We start from the raw sequence: 25256 nt of genomic DNA on the forward strand, positions 1-25256 counted from the left end.
AGGTGGTACTTTATCTATTAAAGGCAATAGGCAGCAGATCCTGTACTTTATTAAACAAGCCAATCCTGACTCTTTTCCCAAGCACATGATGTCAGGGCAGTAGCCACCTCAATTAACTATTTCCAACATATGAACTTCGATGAGTTGAAAAAATATACTGGATGGAAATCGCCGACGTATTTAAACGTCATTACTTAAAGTCCTTGGAAGCTCTGAAATTTTCAGCAGTTGCGGCGGGTAACATAGTTTCCCCGACTCTGCCTAATCTCTAGTAGAAGATCCAGTCCTCCTTTCTACCTGTCTCACCCAACAGTTCGTCTATGCCTGCCTTGTTCATCTACGGTACCTTGTGTCTTAGCTGCTTTTCTGATGATATGGTGGTGTCCCTTATTTTTTTGCTAGGGACACTCACAATCGATTGTATATATTGATCTCTTTGATGTGATCCCCTTATTTTTATGCTAGGGATACATCTTATTTACAATGGTTACGGGTACGGTTTTTGTATATTAAGTCATATACATTCCTTCATATATTATTATTATTGAAGTTTGTTCTGTTCAAGTTATTGTCATAATTGCTTTAGAGTTCTTGGTACTATCGATACACAGATACTACTTTAAACATATATTCCATGTAAGCCCTGTATATATGCAAATTACGTTAATTTAAGAAATATTATTAGCATTAAGTTTAATTTGAAGCAATATTTCTAATTTTGTATCATTGTGTATATGTATCTTTATTAGCAATTATATTCTTTTCTTTTATTTTATCTTTTATTTGAGACCCTTTTTGTTTTGTTGAATTTTCTTTACAATCTTGTGCTATTTTCTCTGGTACGATTTTCGCTGGCGACACGCCGCCAATCGCCCAGAAAAGGGATTTTGACGTAAGGAAAAATCTATTTTCTGGGCTCAGCTCGTGTCGGCCTATGAAAGGATCCTTATATCATTCTTTCTAGGTAAAATTATCTAAAATTACCAGAGCAAAACAAAATTAAGAAATGTCAGTAAAACTGACTCGCTCACCTCTTAAAATAAAAGAAGTGTCGGTATGAAAATAGGGGCGAGTGTGGAACACTACCACGAGACAATCACCAATTAGAAACTTCCAATCAGAATCCCCCTAAGAGAGAGCTGATACCAACGGGCGATGCAGCCTCTACTACTACTACTAGAGGACGCCACGGACAGCAGCGCCCCTAGCGGACATCCTTAATTTTTAGCGCTAGCGTCAAGACGCAATTTTCCCTTGTGCTGTGCTATTTCTCGGATTTATCTCTATTTTCAACCATATGGAACGCTCTGCTAATTGCCACGGCTAAGTTAAGTAACTCATAAGTAATATTTTACCTCGTTTTTATCTTCCGGTACCAGTATTTTTCCTCTAATAGGTCATATACGGTCCCGGTTGTCTCGTGGCGGCGCCATGCTGCCTCGTAAGAATTCCCGGTCCTCCATACTGGGAACTTCTTTAATACTTATGGGCTTACTATATCACGTTCATTGTTTTTAACATCGAGCTTTAGCTAGTTCAGCCCTCCTACCATTTCTCTTAGTTTTGTATTTAGGGCTACTATTATTATTCCGGCCCAGCATCCCGGCTCTTGCTCTTCATCGGCTATCGCTGGCTTTGAGTAGGCTTCTGTTTCTTGGAACAGTTTGCCTCCTCCTGGGCTTCTTTCTCTTTTACTAAAAGTGTCTTTTCCATCTTTTCGATGTATATTTTTTTGATTATATTTAGGGTGTTAGGCTAGCCTAGTGCTTGTTTCCTTGTTTTGGTACAGCCTGGTTCACGTGGCCCTCTCACGGTTGTGTTGCTCGCGGCCTAGGCCACTTGCGGTCACGTGTTCCATCGCACCTTACCCTGCCCCTGCCCTCCCTACCTGGTATAGAGGGGAGGGGCTGGGGGACCCCTTGGTTGTCATGACAACCTCAGTTGCCTTCTCTCACTCCTACTCTGAGGCGGCCAGGGGTTCCTCCCAGCGGGGGGTATAGGGCGACCCACTCATGAGGTAAACCGGGTCTCTGTGCGGGTAGTCGGTGAGGCGGGGAGGAGTAGGCCCATCCCTCCCCCCTCTCTCACTCCCGCCGTGTTACACCGAGTCCTTCCTCCACCCCCCCCTCCCCAGTTGCTCAGCCACCTCTCTCGCTATACGAAAGGAGCCTTCCGTCGCAGCCGGGGCACCTTTGGTTATAGATTACTGGCTCCGCTAGCGGGTGCGGGGTGGGCACCACTAGTGGTCGGTTGCTTGCCTACTATATCCTTACATCTCTCCCCCGCTACCGGAAGGGAGCTTGCTTCTTACCCGCGCACTCTTCTAGTAGACGGGCGGAGGGAGGTTTGTACTATTATTATTATTATTATTTTAAGGATATACCCTAATTTTACAATGAATTGTGTATATGTTTATTTTATCTACCATCCCCGCCATTTTCCGTCGTGGTTTCCATTTACCACCACTCCTGGTTGGTTCCCTTTTGTGTCTCCGCCATCAGCGGAACTATAGCCTCGGGGGCAACAACCAACCTAGTTACCACACGGTATTTTGGCGGGGCTCTGGTTTAATCTAACTTTATCGCTCCGGCACCAGCGGAGCATTTGTTAGACTGTAAGTGTTTACCTGGTACTCATGTATCTTTCCACTTACAGGCTACCAACTGTCAGGTCCCAGCGTGCAACGCGACGTTGTACGACCCCTGTGGCCATGATGAGTGCAGGTCTCACGCCCCGTGTGCCACGTCATACAATGAGATGATCGTCTGGCACCCCCCGAAGCCTGCGCCATCTGCTACGACCTGGTCGGTCAGCTGGGAGATGGGGTAAGTCCGTGATAGGCTTCCTTATCATTTACTAACAACTCTTAGTCATAAGTTTGTTAACCCCGTTCCGCCACTGGAAGCTAATCTCGCCTTTCTTTCAGGCTACTGGTGTGAGGGAGGTCGCCCTCGCCACCCTGAAAGCGTGGGTGGGCGGCTTCGGCAAGAACGCCGCCAAAGGCCAGCCCTACATTCTGGATAAGAAGCTGGCCACCCAGATCTTCCCGGCGGGCAAGTCGACCGGTTACGTTGACCCCTTGTCCGCTGCCCCTCTGATAGCCTCCATCCAGCAAGACCTCCAGCATCCTTTGGGGTCGTAGCCTCCAGGAGTCGGTCCCGGACGTCGCTGCCCGGGACCTTAACATCGAGCCCATGGCGGTAGGGGTGGAGGATTTGTTGGTTGAGGTAGGTGTGTCGGGCGCCCAAGGTCTTTCCTTGGGTGCTCCTGGATCTTCTCCTGTCCCTTCTTCCAGTGCTTCATTCCAAGGCTTTGTGGGATCTGAGGTCCCTACCACCCGCTCTCCCGCTCTCTCTGTACCCCCAAAGGTGAAGGGACGGGGGGAAAGAGAGAACCGAAGACTCTGGCCAGACAACTTCGAAGAAGTCGTCTTCGTCTTCTTCGGCTAGGAAGCTGTCGTCTTCCTACGCCGATGCGGTGAAAGCAAAGCCGAGCTCTTCTCACTCGAAGAGCTCCAGAAGCAAGGCTCTAAGGAGAAGGCTCGCGCTCCCGACCCGCCGAGCCAGTGCCTTCTCCCCGCCTCCACCGCTTCCACTACCGGTTTTACGCCAGGTAGGAGGATCAGGGCCTAGCAACCTTTGATCCCTCTGCTTTCTCAGCAGTGGTGATGCAACAGGTGGGCGAGCTGGTTGGCTCGCAAGTCTCCGCCCTGGGTACAAGATTCGAGCAGATGTTCGCACAGTTGTCGAGCACTCTGTCTCAATCAGGCCAATCCATTCAAGACCTCTCTAACAGGGTTAGAGAGAATGAGGACCGAGTAGCTGGGCTATCTCAGGTTCCTCTTCCAGTCTCCCCAGCGCCAAGCACGGGGGATTCTCCAACTCCCACCGCCATACGGCTCTCTGCCAGCTTTCTCCATGGAGAACCCATGGGAGAGTAGCTGCCTACGCCCCCTTCAAGGATGGGATGATCTCCATCCGGAGTGTGGAACTCGAAGGATTGAGGACTTCGAGTTTTACCCTCCAGGTCTGACTCAGCCTTTCATCGGTTATGCTAGGCTTGACCGTGGCGGCTCTGACTAGGGAAGACAAGATCTCTAGAGAGTCGGTCCTATACAGTAGGGATCATGCTCAGCGGGAATGGGTTCACTGCCTTGAGGACTGGGAGTGTACGAACACCAAACTCCAGGCCTACAAAGAGTCCCTTCACTATTTTCGCGACGGAAGGAGGGGTTTCTCTTCCGTTTGCCACAAAATTGGTGGAGAAGTCCCTTCAGGCAGTCCTCAAGGATGAGCCCGATCCCACAGTTGAGGGAGGCGGAGTCTACTTCTCCGCTCTTCCCGGCTTTCGGAGAATTGTGGGAGAACTTGCCAGCTACGTTCACACGCTTGGCAAGCTCAAACCGGACTGCGCCATGGACCAGTTCGGCGAGAAGCTACCAAGGCTGCCGGATTCCCTAATCCAGGCAGAGTTTGATGCGCGAACCAGGTTTGGCAGGTCCCTCATTCCCTCATAATTACGGAATGGCTGCCCTCTCTTATGCTACGGAACCGCTGTTCAAGATTTTTGGCGAAATCTCAGTTCCAGACGGTTCTATCGGACGCTTTTGACTTCTTCCAGGCTAGGAGGAACTGCCGGAAGCATGTTCTACAAGAATGTACTATTAGGCATGAGCCGAATAGACTCTTGGCCTCTAGCATGTGGGGAGCGGATCTCTTCCCAGAGTCCGCTGTCAACGAGGTTCACCACGAAGCTGCTAGGCTCAACCAGAGCCTTAGAGCTAGGTGGGGTATTTCCTCAAAGAGGAAACAAGATTCCGTTCCCACTGCTGGTAAGAAACCGAAGAAGGCTGGTAAGAGATTCCAGCCGTATCAGAAACACCAGCAACAACAGCAATTTGTGCAGGCGGTCCCGGTTACCCAACAAGGACAACCTGCTAGTTCGAAGCAGAACCAGCCTATCCTCCTGTTGTCCCCTCAATCTCAGCCATCCACCTCCTACGCTATCTCGCCGGCCTTCAACCCTACATATGAGGCTCAAGGCTTCAAACAGCCGAGAGGTAGGGCGAGAGGTTACTTTCGTCAGCGTGGCGCAGGAAGGGCCACACAAGGAGCAGGCAGTTTAGAGGAGGGCGTGGTGGCCAACCCGCCCGCCCATCAACAATGAGGCTCCCCAGGTAGGAGGGAGGCTGTTCCTCTTCCGCCACAGGTGGGGGTTCAGCAATTGGGCACAGAGCATAGTGTCCAAAGGATTGGGCTGGAGTGGATCAAAGATCCTCCCCCAATCAAATCATTCCACCAGATACCGTCAGAGGAATTGACCAGATTACGCGAAGAACTCCTTCAGAAAGGAGCTATTGCGAGAGTCAAGCATCTAAAATTTCAAGGTCGCTTATTCAGCGTGCCAAAGAAAGGCTCAACAAAAAGAAGGGTAATCTTAGACTTGTCAAAGCTAAACTCTTTCATTCGTTGCGACAAGTTCAAGATGCTTACCCTCTCGCAAGTAAGGACCTTACTTCCGCGTGGAGCCGTCACATGCTCCATCGATCTTACAGACGCATACTATCATATCCCTATAGCCAGGCACTTCCGCCCATTCCTAGGATTCAGGCTAGGAAATCAAACATTCTCATTCAAAGTGATGCCCTTCGGTCTGAATGTAGCCCCCAGGGTATTCACAAAAATAGCAGAAGTGGTTGTACAACAATTGAGAGCTCAGGGAATCATGGTAGCAGCATACCTCGACGATTGGTTGATCTGGGCACCAACAGTCGAGAATGTCTCAGACAGCCACCAAAAAGGTAGTTCACTTTCTGGAACATCTAGGGTTCCAGATAAACAAAACGAAATCCAGACTTACTCCGGAATCTCGTTTTCAGTGGCTAGGAATCCAATGGGATTTGGCTTCCCACAATCTGTCAATTCCAGTGGCCAAACGGAAGGAAATAGCAAACTCCAAATATCGAGACAAGTTGTCAGTAGTCCCACAGATCCTCCGCAATCAACTACGGCCTTGGTCAAAAGTAAAGAACTTAGCCAAGAAAGTACCCCTTCAATATCCCCTTCCAATGTTAACCATTCACACGGATGCATCCCTGTCCGGGTGGGGGGATACTCTCAGTTCAAACAGGTTCAGGGAGGACTTGGTCAGTTCAACTTTCCGCCAGCTTCCACAATAAAACGTGTTGGAAGCAATGGCAGTATTTCTTACTCTGAAGAGACTGCTTCCCCCGAAGAAGTCTCATCTAAGGCTAGTTTTGGACAGTGCAGTGGTAGTTCATTGCATCAACAGAGGAGGGTCCAAATCCAAGCATGTGATCATGTCATGATAGCCATCTTTGGCATTAGCAAACAAACACAAATGGCATCTGTCTGCCACTCCCAAACCCTGGCAGGAGTAAGGAATGTGATAGCAGACGCCCTGTCCCGGTCAGTTCCTCTGGAATCAGAGTGGTCTCTAGACGAAGGTCATTCCAGTGGGTAAGCCTGAGAGTCCCAGGTCTCCAAGTGGATCTCTTCGCCTCACAAGCGAACGACAGCTCCCTTGCTATGTGGCCCCCAACCTGGACCCTCTGGTCTTATGCCACGGACGCCCTGTCGTTGGATTGGAATCAGTGGAGGAGAATTTATGTTTTTCCTCCGTGAATCTTCTCTTGAAGTCCTACAGCAAACTAAGGTCCTTCAAAGGGATAGTAGCTCTGATTGCACCGGACTGGGCCCAAGAGCAACTGGTATCCTCTTCTTCTGGAATTGGGTCTCCGGCCTCAACGGATCCCCAATCCCAAGCTATCACAAATCAGTACAAATGAGGACTGTGTTCGCTTCCTCAGGAATTCTCCAGACCCTAACTTTATGGACTTCATGAAGTTTGCGGCTAATAAAGATGCTGATATTGATCCACGAATATTCTCTTCCTGGAATCAGATAAGAGAGAGTCACCATTAGACAATATGACTCAGCTGTTAAAAAATTAGCATCTTTCTTGAGAGAATCGAACACTACAACCATGACAGTTAACCTGGCTATATCCTTTTTCAGATCCTTGTTTGAAAAAGGTTTAGCAGCTAGCACTATTACCCACTCATAAGTCGGCTTTGAAGAAAATCTTTCAAGTAGGTTTTCAGATAGATCTGACTGATTCTTATTTCACATCTATACCCAAAGCCTGTGCTAGACTTAGACCTTCTCAGAGGCCTACTACAGTTTCATGGTTCTTAAATGATGTCCTCAAACTAGCTTCAGATACTGACAACTCAGCTTGTACATTCATAATGCTCCTGAGGAAGACATTATTCTTATTAAGCCTAGCCCTCAGAGCTAGAATTTCAGAACTGTCGGCTCTATCCAGGGATGCGGGTCATGTGGAATTCCTCCATCAGGAGAAGTTCTACTTGCTCCGGATCGTAGCTTTTTAGCCAAAAATGAGGATCCTCTTGCAAGGTGGGCTCCTTGGAAGGTTATCCCACTTCCACAGGATCCTTCTCTCTGCCCAGTATCAACTCTTAGAGCCTTTCTATCTCGTACTTCTTCAAGATCCTCAGGTGCTCTCTTCATGAGAGAGAATGGTGGTACTTTGTCAGTAAAAAGGTATTAGACAACAAATCCTTTACTTCATTAAACAAGCCAACCCTGAGTCATTCCCAAAAGCACATGATATCAGGGGAGTAGCCACCTCAATTAATTATTTCCAACATATGAACTTTGAGGATCTTAAAAAGTATACTGGATGGAAATCCCCGACAGTCTTTAAACGGCATTATCTAAAGTCCTTGGAATCTTTAAAGTTTTCAGCAGTAGCAGCGGGAAACATTGTTTCCCCTGATACTGTATAGTAGTTGTAGTTATAGATCCAGGTCTCCTTTTCTACCTACATCATCCACATGCCTCACCTTATCGCCAGGCTACTCGAATATCATAGCCTTAGCCGCTGAATCATTATAGTGGATTGTCCCTTATTTTTTTGCTAGGGACATCCACTCTTGTACTGATAATGTACTTCAGTGTTCCTACCCTTATTTTTATGCTAGGGTAGGACACAATGTGTTTGTATATATTTTGCCATACTTGTATTAATGATGGACTTCAGTGTACTATCCCTTATTTTTTATGCTAGGGTAGGACACAATGAGTTTGTATTTTGTAAATATGTTAAGTAAATCCCCTCTTTTTGTTTATATTACATCATCACTGTAATTTACTGTAATTACCATTTAAGTACTTTAAGGTTACTAACATTTCATTGTTTTACTGTTTAGTATAAGTTAGTTTAAGTGCTTAGTTTGTATGCTGTAATTGATTTACTTATATTATATCCATCATTTTACACTGCTTTTCATTGTTCCCTTTTTTCCCATCTTGTCTGTTTCTCTGGTACTCTTTCATAGGCCGACACGAGCTGAGCCCAGAAAAGGGATTTTGACGAAGTAAAAATCTATTTCTGGGTGATTGGCTCGTGTCGCCCTATGAAACCCCCCTTTTAATGGTTGTTCCCCCCCTTGCAGGACAAGATGTTTTTAGGTGTTTTTTAGATTAAGATGTCCGCTAGGGGCGCTGCTGTCCGTGGCGTCCTCTAGTAGTAGTAGTAGAGGCTGCATCGCCCGTTGGTATCAGCTCTCTCTTAGGGGGATTCTGATTGGAAGTTCTAATTGGTGATTGTCTCGTGGTAGTGTTCCACACTCGCCCCTATTTTCATACCGACACTTCTTTTAAGAGTGATCGAGTCAGTTTTACTGACATTTTCTTAATTTTGTTTTTTTTTCTCTGGTAATTTTTAGATTAATTTTACCTAGAAAAGAATGATATTAAGGATCCCTTTCATAGGGCGACACAGCCAATCACCCAGAAATAGATTTTTCCTTCGTCAAAATCCCTTTTCTGGGCGATTGGCTCGTGTCGCCAGCGAAATCCCGCCCTACCCATCCCATCGCTCAAGATTGTCTGCTAACTTCAGGATGGCCACCAGAGGCGCAGCAGTCGGCAGCATGGGATGGAGTAGTAGTAGTTGCTGCCCACTCTGTGGGTCGGCTCTCCTCTTGTGGGGATTTTGTAGTGGGAGATTTCTATTGGCAATCGGCTCGTGGTAGTGGTCTCACTCGCCATAGTGTTCATACCGACACCCTCTTGGAGGGTGAGCGAGTCAGTTGTACTGACCTTTTTCTTTATTTATTTATTCTCTGGTATGTGTTAGTACATTTACCCTAGAAATAATAGATTAAAGGATATTTCGCTGGCGACACGAGCCAATCGCCCAGAAATAGATTTTTCCTTACGTCAAAATCCCTTTTTTGTGTATATGACTTACCCAGTAATTATATAGCTATTAGTTTCCACGTACGGCAGCCTAATCCAAATTTTGCGGATAGCTCTTCGATAGCTGAGCCCTTCATTCTGTATTTTGCTGGGCTTCACTAAACATCGAGTGCTTACAGCAGCTTGTTCTTATTTTCTGGTTATATTACCAGATTTTGTTAGTGGTACACAACCACCGGAGCGCATTTGTAGCCTTCGAGCAGGATGAGTCTTGTCTTTTCTTTATTTAATTTAGATTATCTTCAGGCCGAATATTTAAATTCTCCGGGAATAGTTCATGAATGGAACACCATTCAGTTAGGCCAAATACTGGCCATAGGCTATTAGCAAGACACCAGTAAATAATTACTTTAGAATAATTCTAGAATGTTTTTCCATTCTTTTATCACAAAACCTTTGCATTTATTATTTGCTTACCAGGATTAGGCTATGTGCAAGTGACTGGTTAGTAATTACAGTGGTAGTATCTCGTTTGTCGAATGTTTCTTATGTCAAACTTTCTGTTTTTTGAACGAAATTTCCAAGAAAATAATATGTGGTTCCGTTCGCAATTTTCTTTTATATCATCGTAATACAAACTTTACATTACGTATTTATCTTTTATCGGCATGAAACCAACAGTAAAATGTGTTATTTCAAGCACAGTAGTTTTGATTACAATGATTTTATCTCAATTTTTATCTACGTTTGTGTTTGATGGCATATGTTTACTGGAGTTTTATCCTTGTTGACGATACATGATAATGGTCATTAGCAGCTTGAACAGTTTTCTCGGCTTCAGCTATAACTAGGTTTAAATTTAACAGTATATTTCCCTATTGATCTTTGATCTATATTGAATAAAGTTATTGCATTAAGATATCTGAGTCCTATTCTACATAACATCATTTATAACTACAGTAATAGTGTACTATAGTACGATGATTTACATACAAGCCAAACGGATATTGTTATTCAATTCGGTTGTACTTATAAAAAAGTTGTATCTCAGTTGGTTGTTCATAGCTGTACATATTTATGCATCGAATATAACGTTAAAACCGTACTTTCATCATTCTCTTTTGCTGTTTTTGAACTTATGTTTTGAACTAATGTACTAGAAAATGAAACAAAGCTAGGCTATTGTAATTGGGTCTCTAATAAAATCGGATTATCGTAAGACGAATTATCGTAACTGGAACACTACAGCTACCTGTACACTGTATAAAACCTTATTATATCTTTACGTACTTTAGACACCTAAAGGATTAAAGCTAGGCTTTTTTCACTTCACAGTATTTATAATACTATAATGTATGTACTGTACATTGTAAATTCTATAGTACTATACAGTGGGCCCCCGTATTCGCGTTCTCCGGATTCGTGGATTCACACAGTCACGGATTTCTCTCGGGAACGTTTCCCCGGATTATTCGCGGAAAATTCGCGCATTCGCTGTATTTTTCTATGAGAAATATCCACAAATTCCTGTTTTTTTTGTAAATTTCATCATAAAATGCACTTTTTGTGATAAAACTATTAAAAAACCAATTATGAAAATTTGTAGTGGTTTTTCTTGAGTTTTAACTGACAAAATAGGCAGTTTTTAGCGTTTTTATAGGGGTTCCAAACATTAGCGTGTTCTAACTATTCACGGGGGATCTGGTACGCATCCCCCGCGAAAACGGGGGGACCACTGTATACTGCATAAATATAATTTTACTTATTGCGCCATTGCGGGATTACGGTGCCGTTTGACTGGTCTAGGTCGCTGTTAACTGGTCTAGTATTCCAAAAGAAGGTATGCAGCAGCCATAGACTTTAAAATCGCTTAGCATCGGCAGCCAGGAAGGAACCCTTGCTGCTAACCGAGGGCCGTCTGTATTTTTCTGAGAAACATCCACAAATTCCTGTTTTTTTAATCAATTTCATCATAAAATGCACTTTTTGTGATAAAACTATTAAAAAAACCAGGTACATAAACATTTTTAGTGAATTTTTCCTGAGTTTTATCTAACAAATTACAGTATGGTCCCTAATTATGCGAGAATTTGGTCGATCCATGGCCTCGCAGAATTGGAAAATTGCAGATTTCGAAACACATACCTTATGGGAATAATTCCATTAGGGCCCAGGCAAACGGCAAACTTACCCAGTCAAACTTTTTTATACTACCCATTTTCAATACTTTGTATGCACTATACTGTGATTTTTTCTAATATGAAATTGTTCTTATGGATAAATCAAACATTAAAAAGTTTTTAATAACTTGAAAAAGATTCAAATTACACACAGGATGGTGAAAACTCCCACACATAAACAATGCCACCATTGGGTGCAAGTGTACTGTACGATACAGTGATTTCCTTTATAAAAAAACCCTTTGGATGGAATTTCCTCTACCTATCCTCTGCCGAGAAACCTTCAAACTCCTCTATCTCATCCTCCGTGAGGAGTTCTTCTGCTGAAGGAAGGGTTTGTGAACCATTTGAGGTTTCGGGAACTAGGGGATCATGCATGTCTTTACTCCCATTAGGCCTAACAATTCTGGTTACAAGTGCCGGTCTGTTTATTTGTCCGGCACATTCACTATGTAATCTTTTTCATATAAATTTATTCTACGATAAAAAAAGAAATGGTGAAAATTCAAAATTTGATATGAAATTACAATTTCTTAAAAAGAAATGATAAAAATTAAAATTTCTTGAAAAGTTTAGATCGAACAATTTCTCTCTCTCTCTCTCTCTCTCTCTCTCTCTCTCTCTCTCTCTCTCGTCTCTCTCTCTCTCTCAAAACACATCTGCTTCTCTGTTAATACTTACTAGTCATTTTCATCAAAACCTATTTCAACAATAGAAAAAAATAAATGATCAAATCTGCATGATGTACATGATCAGAATACACTTCGCAGATCCGAATAATATATATGGTAATGATCATTCATACACACTGCGCTATGACGTCACAAATGCGTGAGGTAGAGCCTTACATCTTAGCTAATGGCTGAGTAGGAAATCTTTCTCTTGCATTCCCCCTTGGAGGAATAATAGTTTTTTTTCCTCCAAGCATTCCCCCCACCCCTTCTCTCAGATACCAGCAAACCCCCCCGCACATCTAAAATACTTGAAAAGACAATAGATTTGATACATTTTGTGTTGCATGACTAGCAGAATTTGAACGGCTTTGCAGATACAGAAAATCTATTTTTGAGAAAGGGGAATTGCATAATTCAGGACCGGACTGTAGGCAGTTTTAAGTGTTATAATAGGGGTTTCAACTATTTGTGGGTTCTAGCTATTTGCGGGGGATGTCTGGTACCTATCCCCCACGAATACGGGGGAACACTACTACCTCGTTTGTCGAATGTTTATTATGTTTAACATTCCATTTTTCTAACAAAATTTTCAAGAAAATTATGTATCATTTGTTGAACAAATACTCGTACTTCGAACTGACCGATTATCTTGTTTATGCTTGTTATTGCATCCTACAAAAAAAATTGTATTAACTTGTTTTTTCATTTACAATATATAGTTTAATGATAATCATATCTGACACAATAAATAAAAGAATAAAGCACTTCAATATAATATTTTGCATAAAAGATGTACAGAATTGTTTGTCACCTCGGAGATGTGACGTTCAGTTGACTTGAGACTGAATGAGTCAGCGTTGATATTGTTGAGGAGGGAAGGAGAAGAGACAATTAGTTGAGCCAGTGTTTGGTGCGCCAAGTGAGATGGTATAGTTTAACCATATTCAACAAAATAGTAAATGCAAGAACAAAGTTTTTCACAATAAAATTTAGCATAAACAATTAACAAATTCATTCATCATTGTGGTGATGCACAGCTAACTTGAGGAGGTAGTGTTTATATTTTTTGAGGAGTAATGAATGCGTGAGTTTAAGTTATCATGCATCGTGATATTGTTGAGGAGAGAAGAAGAGACAATAAAATATTCACCATAATATGTACGTAAAAGCAGTACCAGTCCATATAAAAAATAAAATGGTATTTCACAATAATTTAACATAATTATAAAACAATCAAATGAAAACAATCAAATGCAATGCAGTAAAAAAAAAAACAAAAAAAAAAAAAAAAGTCTTATTGAGCTAGTGTTCGGTGTGCTGAGTGAGACGATAGAGAGGAGAGGAGAGGGAAGACAGGGAGGGTCTGATTCCTACTGTGACTTACCAGCTGGGCTGGGGTGATTATTCACCTGTTTCTTTCACTTACACTCGATTTGCCCAAATCACTTCTTTTTGAATGGTGAAATGCCTATCTAGTGACAATCACTTCTTATGATTTTTAAGCACTGTAAAAGTAACTCAACACCATATTAAACACGCTAGTGCCACGTTCAGCTTCTGCGGGCCTTTGACTGTTTAAACTACTTTCTTATGAAAAGTTATTTAATCTCTCTTTAATTTTCTTGCATTCTTGACTTATTACTTAGTTGTTTGCAAAATCCTCATGTTATTTTAAATTCTGCCACTTGCCAATAGTAAGTTGATTTATTGTGGCATAATTAATTTCTTTCTTGCACTTAAGATCCAAGTGTAAACACGTCAACAATCATACACAGTGATTAACCTCTCTCTCTCTCTCTCTCTCTCTCTCTCTCTCTCTCTCTCTCTCTCTCTCTCTCTCTCTCTCTCTCTCTCTCTCTCTCTCTCTCTCTCTCTCTCTCTCTCTCACAAACGCAATCACACACACCATTGATTCCCTTGATTATCCTCGTGAAATGTGAATAAAATTTATTTTGTTATCAACCTTTGCCTACTGTGACCATTTCGGTTTTCTCAAAGGGTTCCCGTCTCTCCTCCTCCATCTCCCAGCTGGCCTATGCCATTTTCACCAAACAATTCATAACTCATAACGGAAACAAAATTTTTCTAAAATTTTACTTCATATAACTTCGTACATATAATGTTTTATTACTTTACACCCTTAATTTAACTTTTGAACACATTAATAATAGAAAAAAAAATGTGAGAAGGTGGACTTTGGGGGTTGGCTGGAACAAATTATCATGATTCCCTTTATTTCTTATGGGGATATTTGTTTCATATTTTGAACAAATCGTATTTCGAACAGCCTTCTGGAATGGATTAAGTTTGAAGTCCAAGGCACTACTGTACTTGGTAAGTTACTTATAGTTTATAAAAATGACATTTTTATATTTAAAATAAATTTATTATGTATTTACCAAGTAATTACATGAAGAAAGCCCTTCCAGCCCCCTGCTTTGGACATAGAGCACACACAAACTGTTCTGTTCAGCTACATTGTACCTATTCTTCCCCAAAAGTGGCCTGGTGATCTACAGACAGCCTAAACAATAGAGTGCTAGAGTGCTACCGCGATTTCCGAAATTTTTCCAATTTTTAGCTGCTGTAGTGTTAGAAACTTTTAGCTATGTAAGTACTTGGTAAGTATATAAGAAAAGAATTATTTTATTATAAAAATGTCATGTTGCTACACAAAAGTTTTGTCTAAAAAAACATTAAAATCTTTCTTACTATTCACATAAATTTGACATCGTTTTGACATGTCAGAATAAGGTATTATTAAAGCTGTGAATAGATTTTTTTAGAGTGAAACTGAAATATGTTAATGTATAGCCTATGTTTTTTTTTTTTTTTTTTTTTTTTAGTTGCGATGTTCCAATAGTGACCTGTGAAGATAGTGGCAGGACTCCGTTTACTCCTCAGGAGCCCAAAATTATGATTTTAAGAAGACCACAAGCAAAGTCAGATCAGTCTGTAAATGGAATGATTACTGCCAAACAGAAGCAGCCTGTTAAAACTTTGGAACAGGTTGGTTTACCTTTTGTCCTTATTGTACGTACTTGTATTTATTGTGTAAGGTATACTATTACTACATTTCAGTGGCTCAGTTATATGCCAAGGCACTAGTATTCATAAAAGTTATATAGCTATTACATTTATGAATGCACGTTCACAGTGCCAGAAACATTAGACAACAGCTTTATTACTGATTATGAGTGTATTATTTTAGTCTTAAACTGCATGTGTGTGATAGTAATATATTTGTCAGCAAAACTTGTGTGTTCATTTATCATTATCACTTATTATTGCTGTGATTTAATATAATGCATGGTGAATTTTCTTATTTTTTTGGAATTTATTGCATAACTTCCTTGGTTTTTTGATAGAATTGATTGTCTTTGTGTTGGTTGTGTATAATTACTGTTGCTTTGTATTTGATATTCTTAAATGAAGTAATTATACATTGTAGTTAGTATATATACCTTTCATGGTTGTTCATAAATTTGGTACTATATCTAATTAATGTATGAAGGCTATCCTTGTTCGTTCATGTGCAGTTCCCTCCAGGAATTTTAATACGGCTACCTTCACCGATTAGTTCTTATTGTATAAGAATGTTATGGTAACACTGCAGGTCTTTGTTTACCTGTTCCCACGTGAATGTGTGTTCATAGTGTAATAACAGTCGTGATTGGCTGGAGCAATATATATGCCCTGTTTCTTCATTTGCATATCTTTTTATTTATGTAAATCACTGTATATAATGGCCTCATGATAATATGGATATATTTACAGAGAAATGAGCTACAAAAATATAAAAGAATAAGTTATTTTATACCAGTATTCTGTCTTTAGCCATACATCGCCAACTTCCACCTGCACGCAAGTTTGGATAGTTTGGCGAAGTCATTGACTCTATGAATTACTTTGTTCTAATTCTAGGCAGCTTGAGCTCACAGAACACCAGAATTGCTATTATTATTTTCAGGGTGGTCATAGCAATCTTGCAGAAGGTTTGTTATGCAGGGGATTCAGATGATAAGGATAATTATATAATTATAGGCTATCACGGCTCTTAACGAGTCATGGCATGTGCATGTATTCTATATAAATATACTCATGCTTACCTAATTCATGAATGAAACAAAAAAGACATTAGGTTGTAAAATTGCTTGGTGAATTTGTTATAACATTACCATTTTACTGCCTTAAGGGACCTACGAGATTATGCATCAAGCCATGTGTCATGTGAATAGCAAAAACAAAATTGCCTCCTGAACAACACGTTAAAATCACCCTACCATTATAAAACTGACTTGACAGCCATGCGATTTTGAGTGCGCACCGATAGTAAGCCATATCCACTGCCTCAGCAGCTGCTAGTGTTTCTGCTGCAAGAGTGCTTTTTACAACTATTTCCATTTTCACCCACTAAGAAAATCACAAAGCCCCCAGCACTACTAAATCCATCGGGGAGATTGGCTTAAGAAGCATCACTGTACACAACCAACTTAAACTTAAAACTGTCTCCCAGTCCTGGGAAGTACATACAGCTCTCAAAGGTACAGGCTTTTCTTAGACATTTGTTTGCCTCAATCAGATCTTTTACTTTAGGGTTATTTATTTTACAGCTAAGTTCCAATACATCATCTTATGACAAGTCAGGTCTTGAATTTGTGCATAACCACCCTATTTGGCCTACTAGACTCCTAAGTTCTCCTTTTCTTCTTCATTACACTCCATATTCTTATTTAATTCTCTCGGCTCTTACAGTTATAGATTCAAGAGATTTACAATACTCATTTTGATGAAGTGTGACACCATGCTTATTCTGTACAATATCCAGGCCAGTGTATCTGGGTATAGCATCACTTTGTTCCCTAACCTGAAAATGATTTCTGATTTGTGCAATGACTACACTTTCAAATTTTTTTATTTCTCCCCACAAGAAATCATCTACATGCATCAAAAACGTACCACACAGATCTCCTTCATAATACCAATAGAATGCTGCAGGGTTAGTTTTCACCTGATTACAGCCCATCTTCAACAAGGAAGTCGTCACTGTGAGATACTATTTTCTAGTAGCATCATTAAGACCATATACACATTTTTAAAATTTCCATAGTACATTATCATCACAGCTAGCTTCAACAGGTGGAGTAAGATATACTTCACGCTCAAAGTGTTCATTCTGTAGGAATGCAGCCTTAATATCAATTGAATTCACTGCCCATCTTTTGGAAGACAATATACCAACAAAGGACCTCAACACTTCCTTGCTAACAGTGGGAGAATCTGACAGGATTTCTTCTCTCTCCTCAAAACTTTGGCAACTAGCCGTGCTTTAATTTTCTTTTTCCCATTACTGTTTTCCTTTGCTGTCACAACTCATTGTACTTACAATGCCTTCTGACCTAAGTTAGAAATGTCCTCATAAACACTAAGATTCTTCCAGGATTTTACTTCTTGTTTTGCTTTATCAAGTTCCTGACTTTCTGTGTTTACACAAGCCATTACGATTTCACTGGGTTCCTGTACTTCATCTTCTAAAACTGGTACCCATTTTTCTACATCTCTGTTCCAGTCAATGGTTGTTATTTGTCCATCTTTAAGTTCAATATTTCTCCAGCTACTATATTTTCATGTATATTTTCCAGCACAGCTGTGGACAGTTCCTATCTGCCATTCATCAGACTCTCTTTGGAATACTTTTAATTGTTAACTTATCTTCAGATGAAGTGACCTCAACTTTGGTTTGGTTCTCTTGGTCTTCATCTTCATTTTTTTCACTTTCCGTTGGATTTATAACTGCTTCTATCTTATTCTTCCTACTATTGTCTGTCTCATCCTTTTCTCTTTGATGCCTCAACATATCAAGCAGCGCATTTCTTCCTTCTTCGGTGTTTGTATCAAAACTATATGGTATTTCCTGAATGTGTGTTTCATGTGCTCTTACAATATTTGAACCCTATTTCAAAATCACTGTTTTCACATAAGTGACTTACCAAACAATTAAATTAGCTGTGCGCTTTCTTACCTGGTAGTCGAAAATTCAAATTCCTGGCGGCGGTAGCAACGCTGCCATTGTTTGTGTAGGTGATACAGATCCCGTCCACTTTTGGGAATACCTGGTACTGCTGAGCTTTAGATTTCAATTCGTTTTCTGCCGGCCACGGGGTAACACCGGTTGTTTGTTGTTGCAGTCGACTTTCGTCGCCATTGTGGATTTTTTCTTTTTGGTGATGTACAATTTCTTGGTTGCCTTTTTTGCTTCATCAGTTAGCTGCCTAGTTATTAGCAAGTTATTACAAAGATGTCTGATGCTAGTTCTTCTTCAGTTAGGTTTTGCAGCAGTGGCTGCAAAACTAGATTAGCTAAACTATGTTACAGTCCGCACTCCAAATGTGTTAAATGTAGGGGTCAGTGCTGTAGCAAGGAATTAACTTGTGATGAGTGCCATAGTTTAGATGAACAAGGTTGAAAGACTTTTCAAGCTCATTTGGATAGGATGGACAAAGATAGGAAAAGGAAAGCAGTTCTTAGAGCGGGTAGTAAAACTAGAGTAGAGACAACTCCTGTGCCTTTAGAGGCAAACAAACCGTCACTATCTTCTCCACTTTTATCGAATATTTCACCTATTGATAGTCCTCCAACTTCAGTACCAATTACTCCAGACCAGGTATCCCATGTTTCCGATCCCAACACTATTTCCTTGTTAGAGTCCAAGACGGACAAGAAATTTGAGTTCTTGGCAAAATCCGTTATGGATTTGGGTATGTCATTTCATGTATTCGTAGAGAAGTCAAGTGAAAAGGCCAGTGTTAGGCCAAGTGTCAGTGTCGTGTCCGAGTAGGCGGCTGTCCGTTCCCCCTGTTCTCCTAGACGAAGGTCCCTGTCCCGCTCCCCAGCTCCCGGGAGAAGACATACCGGAGGTCGAAGGAGGACTGGGGGAGTTTGCCCACGGTCAGTCACCCAGGAAACGCCGCTGGAAAGGCGTAGATATCAGTGACGCGCAGTTGTCGTCTGATTCGGAAGTGCAGTCGCCTGTGTCGAGGCGAAAAGTGTGGAGTGATTTAGTGTCGCGTCCTTTGAAGAGACATGCCCAGCGTAAGAGAGGGATGTCGCCGCCTGTTAAGAAATCCAAGGAGCACTGGAGTCCACAACCTTCCTGCAGTTTCGCACCGGACCAGTTTTTCCGGGAAGATCATCAGTCCTCTTCGGATAGTGTAACTTCGGACGGAGTCAGACGCTCACGTGCGTTACAGCGCTACAGCGCTCACGCGCTTGTGAGACTGACTTGCCTCGTTGTGTATTGATAGGAGTTTCGACTCGTTCGCCTCATTCGTCTTGAGCTGTTTCGACTCTTTCGCCTCATTCGCCTCGAGCTGCTTCGACTCGTTCGCCTCATACGTCTCATGTTGTTTCGACTCCCAGTCGTTCGTTTTCGAAGAAGAGCCGTACGACAGCCACGACTTCATCTTCGCCTAAGGATGATGCGAAGGCCAAACCCTTGCTAGAGGATTCTGCTTTGGGTCCCTTTAAACATCAACTTCAAGAATTGATGGTCTTTTTGAAGAAGACAACGAGCCAGACGGAAGAGGAAGACGGGGTATCGGCCACCCTGTCGGAAGAGGAAACTCAAGACCAGGATTCAAAGCCCTCTTCTGCTTATTCTAGTCTGTTAAGGTTTCTTTTAGAGACTTATCCGGACTTTTTTGAACCAGCTTTTCCTTCTTCACCTCCGTCGATGTTTGTGAAGGAAAGAGATCAGCGCCTTCGGGGTTACCGAAACCAGTTCTCTCTCAGTCCTCGAAGAAAGCACTGAAGGAAGTAGAAGAGTGGCTTGCTAAGAAGAGGGAGTCAGGCAAGGCTTCGTTTGCCTTTCCTCCGTCGAAGCAGCAGAATGAAACCTACAGGTTTTATGCGACAGGAGAAGTTCTTTCTATGGGAGTTTCTGCCTCCTCCCAAGGAGACTTCTCCGGTCTTGTGGACTCTCACAGAAGAGCAGCGTTCTCGGCTGCGAAAGTGTTGTTCTCTTCACCCGAGTTGGATCACCTGGTGAAGAACTTATACAAGTTGATCGAAGTCTTCATTTTTGTGGATTGGACTATCGCAGCATTAGCCAGGAAAATTGAAGATTGCCAGTCTCTAGATGAGGATTTTTTCTGCCGACTGGCTCAATGTGTTGTCCTGTGCGGACAGGGCAGTGAGAGACGGTTCAGGGGAATTGGCCGCCCTATTCACTATGGGAGTACTAAAGAAGAGAGAATGGTGGTGCTCCTTCACATCTCGAGGAGTTACCACGAACCAAAAATCGGCTTTGTTTTTCTCCCCCCTCAGTAAATCTCACCTGTTTCCAGAAGAAACCATCAAGCATGTGCTGTTGGACCTCGAGAAAAAGTCCACCAATGATCTTCTTTTTCAGTCAGCGAGAAGACCTAAGGAACCTCCAGCGACAGGAGCCAAAGCTTCTCCTCTACAAAAACATCCCTTTTGAGGAGGTAAGTCGAGGTGGCAGCAGAGACCAAGAACTAATCTACGAATCACCTCCAAGTCTACCAAGAAACCTTCCTTTAAGACAGAGAAATGATCGGAAGGTTCTTCACACACCCGTGGGGGCAAGACTCCACGACTACTGGGAGGAATGGAGTCGAAGAGGAGCAGAACAGTGGGTAATTCAGGTGCTTCGAGAGGGATATGTGATCCCTTTTACGCAGGATCCATCACTGTCCAATACACCTGTCTCTTTGACAGCATACTCTACGGGATCAACAAGAGCTTTGACTTTAGCCAAAGAAGTACAACTACTATCCGACTTACAACCTGCTCGACATACGACCACTCGTAATTACAACCTTACTTCAGACAGTTGACCATTGAGTTACTTGGCACTGCGCCATCTCATGAGAACTCTCATCACTCAGGCATGAGAACTCTCATCACGCAGCATCAGTTTGAGTTACCCTGCCCTATCTGCAGCATCATTTGGTATTAACTGTACTGTAGACTGAATTGCAAACCAATTTACGTAAGAATCGACTTCTGACATGCATGCAAGAACCTAACCCCATTGTAACTCAATGTCTGATTGTACGTAATATATACTATTACATAAATGATTAAAATGTATTAGTAGAAGTACATTATGGTAAAAAGATTGAAATAATGATTGTACATTACATTACAGTACTAAGTAGGCACTTTTATATAGCAAAGGATTGATAGTATACCCTACCCAGTATGTTGGCCACTTTCTAAGGTTCGACTTACATCCATTCTGACTTAAAACCAGTGGGTCGGAACCAAACTTGGTTGTAAGTAGGATGGTACCTGTAGAAGAGCTCATCAACAAAGAGGTCATAGAGGAAGTAACAGACACAAACTCTCCAGGGTTTTACAACAGGCTCTTCGTAGTCCCCAAGGCATCAGGGGGATGGAGACCTGTGTTGGATGTAAGCGTTCTGAACCTTTTCGTCCGCAAGATGAAACTCCGAATGGAAACCAGTCGATCGGTAATGTCAGCCATCCAACCGGGCGACTGGATGGTATCTCTCGACATGAAGGATGCATACTTCCATGTCCCCATCCATCAGAACTCCAGGAAGTTCCTGAGATTTGTCTTCAAGAAGAGAGTCTTCCAGTTCAGAGCCCTCTGCTTCGGTCTGTCAACCGCCCCTCAAGTATTTACTCAGATTCTTGCTCCTCTGGGAAAGTGGCTGCATTTGATGAGGATCAACACAGCTTTTTACTTAGACGACTGGATCCTGAGAGCCAGATCCAGGTGTCAGTGTGTGAAGGACTTGGAGAAGACACTTACTTTGACACAACAATTGGGTATCATAGTAAACACGGAGAAGTCCCAATTGATTCCAACTCAGAAGATTCTCTATTTAGGGATGATACTAGACTCTAGCTTTTCAGGTTTTCTCTCCCTGAAGAGGATAGAGTCCTGCCTGTCGACAGTCCAGCAATTTCTGGTTCGCCCGTCCTGCTCAGCGCTTGAATGGATGAGCCTACTCGGGACCCTGCCTTCAGTGGAGAGTTTTGTCAGGTTAGGACGCCTACACGTGAGGTTGCTTCAGTTCTTCCTGAAAGCAAATTGGTCTCGGAAGACACAGTCGGACTCACTAGTTTGCCCCCTGACGGAAGAGATAAAGATGGATCTTCGTTGGTGGCATTCGAGGGAAAGATTACAAGAAGGAATCTCCCTATTCGTGTCGAACCCCGACCTGCAGTTCTTCTCAGACGCCTCAGACAGCGGATGGGGAGCTCTCCTAGGAGACGAGAGTGTCAGGTCTGTGGACAGAATGAGAAAAGACCTTGCACATCAATGGGAAGGAATTGAAGGCCATCCTCTTAGGGCTACAAGCGTTTGACCACTTAGTCACTGGAAGAAACATAGCGGTCTACTCGGACAACACCACAGCGTTGTCATATGTACGGAAGCAGGGAGGGACCCACTCGTTCTCTCTCAACAAGATAGCCGAAGATCTCCTCACCTGGACGAACAAGAAGAGGATCACCCTTTTTCCAAGATTTGTGCAAGGGAGAAATTACGTACTTGCAGACGAACTGAGTCGGGTAAATCAGGTGTTGGATGGAAGCTTTGGGGAAGATCATCGATAGATCTGTTCGCCACATCGAGGAACAATCGCCTTCCCATTTTCTGTTCTGCGATTCCAGAACCACTAGCATGGAGAACAGATGCGATGCTGCTAGATTGGACAGGGCTGGACGTTTATGCTTTTCCTCCCTTCAGGATGATAAAGAGAGGTCTTAAACAAGCTTCAATCACACCAGAATGGGACAATGACCCTAGTAGCGCCATTCTGGCCTAGGAAAGAGTGGTTCCCGGACTTTCTCAATCTGCTGGTGGATGTTCCCAGACTTCTTCCACAAAACCCATCGCTTCTCAGACAACCCCATTTCAACCAATATCACCAAGGGTTGTCCACTCTGGCCCTGACAGGATTCAGACTGTCAGGAAGCTGGTCAGAGCAAAAGGGTTTTTGCGAAGGGCATCAGAGGCTATTGCTCGCTGCAGAAGAAGGTCTTCTGCCAAGCTTTACCAGTCCAAGTGGGGAGTTTTTAGGTCATGGTGCAGACGACACAGCATCTCTTCTTCTGAGACATCTATAACAGAAATTGTGGAATTTTTGTTATTTCTGAGGGACACCAGGAAGTTGGCCACTTCAACTATTAAAGGATATAGGGCCATGCTTTCATCGGTTTTCAAGCATAGAGGCCTCAACATTTCGTCAAATCAGGACATCAGTGACCTGATCAGATCCTTTAGTTCCTCCAAGATTTTCAAGCCTGAAGAAGTGGAATGGAACTTGGATGTAGTTTTAAGGTGGCTCAACGGCCCCCAATTCGAACCTTTGAATTCTGCAACCTTGAGGGACGTAACTAGGAAGACACTATTCCAAGTCGCCTTAGCCACAGCGGGACGAGTAAGCAAGTTGCAGGCAACGAGTAAGGAAGTGGGTTTCGCCCAGGGCAATGCAGTTTGCTCTTATGTAACAGACTTTCTTACTAAAATTGAGGATCCTTCGAATCCTTGGCCCCTTTCTTTCAAAATAAAGAACCTAACGAACTTAGTCGGGTCGGAAGATGAGGAACGTACATTGTGTCCGGTCAGAGCCATCAGACACTACCTGACTAGGACAGAAACTGTGAGAGGAGAGTCGAGCCGACTCTGGTGCTTGTTGAAAGACCCGTCGCGGCCTCTTTCAAAGATTGCAATGTCCTTTTTCCTGAGGAGTTTGATCTGAGAAGCGCATGCCCAAACTCAGGAACATGCTCTTAGGGTGCTGAAAGTGAAGACGCATGAGATTCGTGCAGTAGCAACGTCATTGGCTTTCAGACAGAATATGTCTCTATCCTCCATTGTGCAAACTACATTCTGGAGGTCGAAATCGGTGTTTGCATCGCACTATTTGAAGGAGGTAGAAACTACTTACGAAAACTGCTTTAGATTGGGACTGTTGTCAGTAGCAGGAATGGTGTTGGGAGAGGAAGCATAGGGGAACTCAGTTTTTTCCATCTACTATCTCCTCGCCTTGAATTTGAGGTTTTTTTGAGTTTGTTGGAAGCCTGGGGGTACATGTACCTGAAGTACCCATCAGTTCTTATATCTGATTAAGGGTACCATATGGTTTTTAGTGTAGGTGATGGTTTTGTATGGTTTTTATCTGGTCTTTTCGCCCAGGGCAAGAGCAAATTATTGTTGTTTTTGTCAATTATCGGTGAACTTCCATGATTGCAAAAATCCCACCATTAGTAGGGACGACCCTGGCCTTTACTGCCACGTCTCCTACATGTGATGAGAGCGCCAACCAGAGGCAGTATCTACCTGTAGCTGCTCTCTCACAAGGTAAGGTACTGCAGACATTATATATAATGTGAGCAAGCACATGACTGTTGTTTTTGTTCATAAAGCTGTCCATATACCCACCTTCTGGGTAATGTGGAGTCTGCTAATGTAATTGTTTGGAAAGTCACTTATGTGAAAATGATATTTTAATGATAAAATAAGGTTTCACATATACTTACCAAACAATTACATAATCAGAGCCTTCCCTCCTCCCCACAGATGGACGTTGTGGCTCAATGAATTGAAGTCTAAAGCTCAGCAGTACCAGGTATTCCCGAAAGTGGGCAGGATCTGTATCACCTACACAAACAATGGCAGCGCTGCTACCGCCGCCAGGAATTTGAATTTTTGACTGCCAGGTAAGAAAGTGTACAGCTAATGTAATTGTTTGGTAAGTATATGTAAAACCTTATTTTATCATTAAAATATCATTTTGCCATCTTAACCAATGACTGTTACTGAGCAATGACTGTTGCTGAGCAATAACTGTGGTCCTTTCCATTCCTTTTGCTCTTGCCTCTTACAATAGATTTGATCTCCATTCTTAACGACTTTTTCATTTGTCCTTACTTTGTGTCTTAATGCCCGTCGTATTTTCTTAGTAGTTTCAGCAGCAATAAAGGTTTTTGTTGCAGATGTTTGGCAGTCATTTCACTAGATGATGTACCCTCCAGTGCAGGAAGTTCATCACTCATGGTTACATGATAGGTTAGGATTCCACCCGTACAAGAGCTGATAAGGGCTAAAACCCCCTATTACTTGAAGACAATTTTTTAGCATTGGCTGCCCATGC

The 25256-nt window shown here is 42.5% G+C and overlaps 1 protein-coding gene across 1 annotated transcript in view; it reads left to right on the forward strand.

Moving 5' to 3' along the window:
* The window catches only part of LOC135209312 (uncharacterized), a 164039-nt gene that overhangs the window by 113513 nt on the left and 25270 nt on the right, over nt 1-25256 (forward strand). The window contains exon 3 of the mRNA XM_064242017.1: nt 14949-15111. Coding sequence (XP_064098087.1) covers nt 14949-15111 — 163 coding nt within the window. The remainder of the gene's footprint in view (nt 1-14948; nt 15112-25256) is intronic.

Source organism: Macrobrachium nipponense, chromosome 37 (genome assembly GCF_015104395.2).
Source record: "Macrobrachium nipponense isolate FS-2020 chromosome 37, ASM1510439v2, whole genome shotgun sequence".
Lineage (NCBI taxonomy): Eukaryota > Metazoa > Arthropoda > Malacostraca > Decapoda > Palaemonidae > Macrobrachium > Macrobrachium nipponense.